The 7,500-nt window shown below is 46.1% G+C and overlaps 1 protein-coding gene across 1 annotated transcript in view; it reads left to right on the top strand.

The window, feature by feature from the left end:
- The window catches only part of LOC143019816 (uncharacterized), a 71,750-nt gene extending 70,348 nt beyond the window's left edge, over positions 1–1,402 (top strand). The window contains exons 2-3 of the mRNA XM_076175798.1: positions 578–665; positions 1,269–1,402. Of these exons, the coding sequence (XP_076031913.1) occupies positions 578–665; positions 1,269–1,402 (222 nt within the window). The remainder of the gene's footprint in view (positions 1–577; positions 666–1,268) is intronic.
- Positions 1,403–7,500: the final 6,098 nt, after the last annotated feature.

Here is a 7,500-nt window from a genome sequence, read left to right as displayed (position 1 = left end):
ATTTTTTCCCACATCCGACCTATTTATGGACCAAAAGGTCTCCTGTCGGCATGCTCCGCCTTTGTAATCCTTTTAGTCTTACCGACAGCCCCCAAATCGCTTAATTGGGGCAAAGGTGAGGGCTTCGGCCGCAGGTAATACTCAACGCCTCCTGGCGTAGGCTCCTCGCCCTTCGTTTAAGGGAAATTAGATTTGCTCCGAATTTTCAGCTCTGAAGTTTTGTTACTGAATGTTGTCCTGAAATATTAATATCTGAAATTACAGTCCTTAGTCATGTTCTGATTTTTTGTCATTTTTTCTTAAACTTAAGTCCTAATATCATATTCTCTGAAAACTTGTCCTAAATTTTTGTTTGCTGAAATTTCAGTCCTAAAGTAATGTTTTATGAAAATTTGTCCTGAAATTTTATTCCCGAAATCTTATTAGCTGAATTTTGACTTCTGAAGTGATCTCCTAAATTTTGTCTTGAATCAGTTCTGAAGTCGTGTTCACTGAAATGCAGTCCTGAACTTTCAGCTCTGAAGGCTTCTGAAAGAGGGTGAGCATGACGTCATGAAATGATTTCGTAAATTACAAGATTCCTGATGCATTTGGGAGATTGGGATCCAAGATTAAAGAAAAACTTGAGAGGTCGGAGGCCCTGGCTGTTGGGATGGTGACTCCAGGTGCTGGAAAAAGAAAAAGAAAAAAAAAATTGTCAATCACCCTCCCTCACTTAAAATGGGGAAGAGTCCTTTTGGTACGTACAAATTATTATTATTATTATTATTTTCAGGATTAACTAAGTTTCGGTATCCCTCATATAAAATGGGAGTGTTTGGGGGATTATATTAACCCACTGTAGCTTAACCCGGGGGGTGGGGGGGGACGTGCATTTTTTTTTTTTTTTTTTTTTTTTTTTTTATAACTGGGAGGGGGTACAATAAGAAGGTTGAGAACCAATTTCTTAACCTGATTAAGACGATCTGGCGTTAACCAAGGTACTAACTGACCCTCTGACACGCAAGAGTTTAAGTGTCATCTTAGTGACACGCGGCCCCATAGAGGTCGGCAACGGTCCTTTGTGTCGTGCCGTGCCTCTGTATTCTTGCCATACCTCCTCCATAAGTGAATGGGGAGATGATTCTATCTGACGACCTGTCTTTGGACCTATATTGACTACACAAGTTGTATGTGGTCATTATTTTCGGAAATTGGCCACAAGGATAGAAGCGCTGGTGGAGTAATCGGAAGCATTCGAATCCCGCACGCCTCCCTGAATCCATCAGTGACGGTTACCTGCCCCAACATCCCCAAAATCAAAGAAGGCAAAGGTGACTGCTTCGGCCGCAGCTACCACTCAGCACCTCTTGGCGTAGGCTCTTCACCATCACCTTTGGATATAAGTATGGATGTACGTTGATGAGCATCTCTTGGCTGAAAGGAATTTTGTTAAACACGGGTATTTGGGTACTCCAGGTCTTGGAAAAAGGATGAGTTAGGATATATATATATATATATATATGTGTGTGTGTGTGTGTATGTATATATATATATATATATATATATATAGAGAGAGAGAGAGAGAGAGAGATACTTTTAACTATTTGAGTATAGGTTTCACTTAGTTGAATAAGATTTCGGTTTTCAAGTTGACTCCTGGTCATGGAAAAAAAATCCTTTTTCCAGGACCTGGAGGCACCTTGCACCTCCTTTGCCCTCCTCTCCCCTCCCTTCCTCTCCCGTCCTTTCCTCTCCCTTCCTTTCCTCTCCCTTCCTCCTCCTCTCCCTTCCTTTCCTCTCCCTTCCTCCTCCTCTCCCTTCTCCCATCCTTATCATTCCTCTCCCCTCCCCTCTTCTCCCCTCCTTTCCCCTTATTTCCCTCTCCCAACATCTCTCCCCCCCTCTTCTCCCTTCCCCTCTCCTCCCATCTTCTCCCCTCTTTTTCCCCTTTGCCCTCCTTTCCCCCAGTGCCCTCCCCTCCCCCTCTCTCATCGCCTCCCCTCTCTCCCCGCGTCATCTCTCCCTCCCTCTCCCCTTCCCTCCTCTCCCCCTCCCCAGTCTCCTCTACCCTCCTTTTCATTCGCCTTTCCTCCCCTCCCTTCCCCTCCTCTACCCTTCTCTCCCCTCACCTCCTCTCCCCTCCTGTCCCCGTTTCCTCTCTCTTCCCCGTTTCCTCTCTCTTCCCCTCCTTCCCCTTCACTTCTCCTCCTCTCATCTTCCCTCATCTCCCCTCCTATCCCCTCTCCACTGCCCTCCCCTGTTCTCCCCTTCTTTCCCCTTATCTCCTTTCATCTTTCCCCTCATCTTCCCTTTTCTCCTCACCCCCTCTCCCTTCCTCTTCCTCTTCATTATCCTCATTTTCTTCCTCCTCTTCCACTTCCTCCTCTTCTTGATCTTCCACGTCCTCCTTCTCCACTTACTCCTCCTCCTCCTCTTCCTCCTCTTCAAAAATATAATATTTCGTTCAGAGGGTTCGAGACATGAATCTTTTTATTATTGTTATTCATTTGTCTTATTTTGTTTTTATTTATTTGTTTATTTTCCACTATTGGGACAGGTAGCTTCAGAAGTATGTGCATACACACACACACACACACACACACACACACACACACACACACACACACACACACACACACTCATACACCTTGCTGTGTGTGAATTTGTGATTCACTACAGTTGGCCTATACAAGTATAGCCAACTTTCTGATCGGTCGATCTTTTAATCGTCCAGATATTAAATTGGCAGAATACTTTAGGCCACGGGTGGGCAACCTTTGGCACACGTGCCAAAACCGGCACGCGAAACCCAGAGCTCACCTTTAAATTAACATATGATTCTCGAACTTATTTTGCATCATCTCTCCCTCTTTTCCTCTCCCTTTCCCTCTCTCCTTTTCCTTCCAGTCTCTCCCCTTTTCGCTCTGTATTCCCCCCCTCTCTCTCACTCTCCTCTCTCTCTTTTCTCATTCCCTCGCGTGAACTACCGTCACGTACAGGCTGGTTTTGGCACCCACACGTTAAAAAGGTTGCCTACCCCTGCTATGATGTTTTTTCTTTACGTCCAACTTTTTAGTTGTCCGAGTTCCTAACCACCCAATTAATAAGTTGTTGGAGTGTGAAAGGTCTTGTGGTCGAGGACACTTAAGTGGTTGGACCTGGCCATTTTTTAGTGGTCATATTCAGACAGTATGGCAGTAGTCGTAACGGGTTTAAATTGGACAAATTTAGGTTTAAGAAGGAAATAGGCAAGAACTGGTTTAGCAACATAGTGGTTAACGAATGGAATAGAGGTATTCAAGTGAGTCAAGGGCTTTAACAAAGGTGATGCAGGCAAGGTCATCATATTAAAACAGCAGGGCACGACTCGTAGTAATGGATTTAAATTGGACAGTTTTATATTTAAGAAGGAAATAGGCAAAAATGGGTTTATTAACAGAGTGGTTAACGAATGGAATGGGCTTAGTAACCAGGTAGTTAGTGAGCGCTGAGACATTTGGTTGTTAAGAGAAGATGAGATAACTTTGTGGATGGGGATGATAGGTGGTCAGGGACATGGAACTGCCTAGTGTAGGCCTTATGGTCTCTTGCAGTCTCCTCCATTCTTATGTGCTTATAGAGTTACTCCCCCTCCCCCCTCTCTCTCTCTCTCTCTCTCTCTCTCTCTCTCTCTCTTTCCACCCCTTCTTTCTCTTTCAGATTTTTCTTCCTTTTCCTCTCTCCCAGCCTCTTTCTCTTTCTCTCTTTTAATCTCAATATCTCTATTTTCTCTTTCTTCCCTCTCTTTCTCTCTTTTCTCTTTCCGATTTGCCTCGTCCATTTTTTTAATCAATCAACTATTCCATTGTTTGAGGAAGTGGAATGGAGATTGGAGGGGATGGGAGGGGACGGGGAGGAGGCTCTACAATGATCAGAGCATTAAGAGACAATGCTCCCCGTTCAGTTCCTTTGACCCATTGAGAGAGAGAGAGAGAGGGGTGGGGAGGGGAACTGATGTCGTCAGCGTTTTCCTCGACGTTGGAAAGGTATTGAGGTTTGTGGTCTAGCATACGAAGGATTTGTTGGGTACACTCTTTCTCTTTTTCTATCTATCGCTCTCTTTCTCTTTTTCTCTTTATCGCCATCTTTCTCTCTTTTCGCTCTCTTTGTCTCCCTATCTTTATCTCTTTCTTTCTCCGTCCCTGTTTATCTATTTTTATCTATCTTCTTCCACCCTCTCTTTCTCACTCTTTCCCCTCTCTCTCTTTTCTCTTCTCTCGCGTGATCCACCTTCACGTACGGGTATTTGATTCTCGTCACGTGGTATTACGTGGTATCACGTGATATTCCTCTCCTGGTATCAACGTGACGTGCTGGTCTTCTCTCTCTCTCTCTCTCTCTCTCTCTCTCTCTCAAAAGGTGACCACAGAATTGAATGGAATCGTCTGCAGCAAGATCAGAATACAATATACATCTTCCGTTTTTTGTGGTAGAGTTGACAGTTGATTTGTGTCTTGCGCGGTGACAGATGATCTGTTAAAAGGGAATTGATGACAGTTGATGGACGGGGAGGAGAAATTGAAAGATCCACCATCCCCTCTACCGTGACGTCATCACCCATCCGTCGCTATGACGTATCAGTGACGTCACAGCGTCCCCCCCCCTCTACCGTGACGTTCTTCATCCGTCGCTGTGACGTATCAGTGATGTCACAGCCTCCTTTTCCTCTACCGTGACGTCATCCATCCCCCGTTGTTATGACGCATAAATGATGTCAGCCTCGCCCTGTACCCTGACGTCATCCCTCACCCGTCGCTATGACGTAAATATGACGTCACAACCTCCACCCTCTACCTTGACGTCATCCATCGTCCGTCGCTGACGTATGACGTCAGAGCACCTACCTTGACGTCATCCCTCACCCGTCGCTATGACGCATCAATGACGCCACAGTCTTTCCCTTATCTGTCGCTGTGACGTATCAATGACGTCACAACATACCAATCTACAGTGACACCATATCTCATACGTCGCTGTGATGTATCAATGACGTCACAGAATAATTCCCCTCTACGGTGACGTCATTCATCACCTGTTGCACTGACGTATCAGTGACCTCACAGCCTCCCCCTCTTCTATGACACCATCCCCCATCCGTCGCTGTGACGTATCAGTGACGTCACAGCCCGATGGTTTGCACCCATTTACTATGATAATAGTAATTACTATTTATAGTTTCATTTGACTGCTAGACCCGAGGCCCCACAGATGTCGGCCACGCTCCTTCCATCCCGTAGATCTCACCGGTAGGAAACGTTAAGGATCGGTCGCCGGTTGACAGGCGTGAGGAGTTGAAGGAAATGCAATTTAGCTTGATAGAGAAATATCACGCCTGGTCCCGGGACCGAGTGTCAACCTCTCGGGGTCGCACCTGAATAAGATCGTCTGGATTTGATTAGAATGGAATATTCAAAGAGAAGGGAAGGTGGCGTTGCTTGAAAAGAAAATGTTTATATTATATCAACTCCCCCCTCTCTTTCCTCTCTATCCTCTTCTCTTTCTATCCTTTTTCCCTTCTCTCCCCTCACTCTCTCTCTCTCTCTCTCTCTCTCTCTCTCTCTCTTATCTCCTACTCCCTTTTCTCCCTCTCTCTCCCCCTCTCTCTCTTTCTCCTCTCCCGTATTCTCCCTTTCTCCCACTCTCTCTCCTCTCCCTATCCCCTCTCTCTCCTCCTCTCTCACCCCCTCTCCTCTCCCTCCCCCTCTCTCACCCCCCTCTCCTCTTCCTCTCCCCTTTTCTCCCCCTCTCCCCCTCACCTCTCCCTCTCCCCTCTCTCTCCTCCCTCTCCCCTCTCCCTCTCCCTCTCTCTCCCCCCTCTCTCCCCCCTCTCTCATCTCCCTCTTTCCCTTTCTCCCTCTCTCTCTCCTTTCTCTCTCTCTCTCCTTTCTCTTTCTCCCCCTTTTCCCCAGTCCCTCTGTTCAGGCCCTCGTGTGTATAATACCCAACCTTCGAAGGCCGTGGCGCGAGTGAGGGATGCCCCCCTTCTTAGCAGATTCAAATCTACCGACGTTAACCAGAATAAAATCCTTCATAGATGTCCAGGTTCGAGTCCTGTCAGAGCGTCTGTTGAGCCTTTGGGATCTCTTCCTCCCTCTCTTTTCTCTCCCCCCTCCCTCCCCATCTCCCCCTCCCCCCCTCACTCGTCTGCGGCCTTGCGTGAGGATAAATATTGATAGCTCGCCAAAACATTTCCTGATTTCTGTGTGTCTCCTCTTCCTCCTCCTCCTCCTCGTCCTCCTCCTCCTCCTCCTCCTCCTCGTCCTCCTCCTCATTTTACTCCTCTTCGTACTCCTCCTCCTCCACTTTTATTTCCTTTTACTCCTCTTCCTCCTCTTCCTCCTCCTCGTCCTCCTTTTCCCCCTCTTCCTCTTCCTCCTCGTCTTCCTCCTCCTCGTACTCCTCCACATTTATTTCCTACTCCCCTTCCTCTTCTCTCCTTCCTCCTCTTCCTCGTCATTCTCCTCCTCCCTTTTTATTTCCTTTTCTTCCTCTTCCTCTTCTCCCTCTCCTCATCCACCTCCCCCCTCTTCTTTTACTTCCTCATCTTTTCCCCCTTCATCCTCCCCCTCCATCCCATCCTCATCTTCTTCCTCTTCCCCCTCCTCCTCCTTACCCCCCTCCTCTTTTTCTCTTCCTCCTACCCTCCTCTTTCTCTTCCCCCTCCCCCTCCTTTCCCTCCTCTTTTTCTCCTCTTCCTCCTTCTTACCCTCCTCCTCCTCTTTTTCTCCTCTTCCCCCTCTTTTTCTCCTCTTCCCCCTCCCCCTCTTCCTCCTCTTTTTCTCCTCTTCCTCTTCTTCTTCCTCCTCCTTACCCTCATCTGTATTCACCGTGTCTTGGACAAACATCAGCCTTGTTCCGGATGAGTAGCCGGGGGTTTGCCGGGCCGGATGACCGGACTTCTTGGATGATCCACATCCCATCCGGGCAGTCAATCCAAAAACCGGATGACTGAAATAGTTGGTTGTTATCCAGAGATCATCCACAAGGTTGAAAGTGATTGATCAGTGAAGAGGCCCAATTGGAGTGTCGTGGTCTGTAGGTTCGGAATGTAGTTTACAATTGGTGTGTAGCGATAGCCATGATCTAAGGATGTGAATTTGGAAATTGATGAAGGTTATGGAGGAGACTAACGGTGGTATTCTTAAAAAAAATCCTTATATAATCCTTATATAAATCCTTGGAAGGGAAAGATTTAAGTAAGGAAAGATTTTTTTCAAGAATACCACCGTAAGATTCTTACGGTGGTATTCTTAGAAAAAAAAAAAATCCTTATATAGATATTTCCCTTCCAAGGATTTATATAGGGAAAGAATATTTTTTAAGAATACCACCGTAAGCTGAGTCCCTTATCACACACACACACACACATATATATATATATATATATATATATATATATGTATATATATATATAATGGTAAAGAAAGAAAATAAGGAAACCATATTGGCAAAATGATAATAATAATAATGATAAGGATA

Source organism: Oratosquilla oratoria, chromosome 38 (assembly GCF_046742065.1).
Source record: "Oratosquilla oratoria isolate Oo_2021 chromosome 38, ASM4674206v1, whole genome shotgun sequence".
Lineage (NCBI taxonomy): Eukaryota > Metazoa > Arthropoda > Malacostraca > Stomatopoda > Squillidae > Oratosquilla > Oratosquilla oratoria.
The sequence above is the reverse complement of the archived record's forward strand: the minus strand, read 5'-3'. Positions and strand labels throughout refer to the sequence as shown.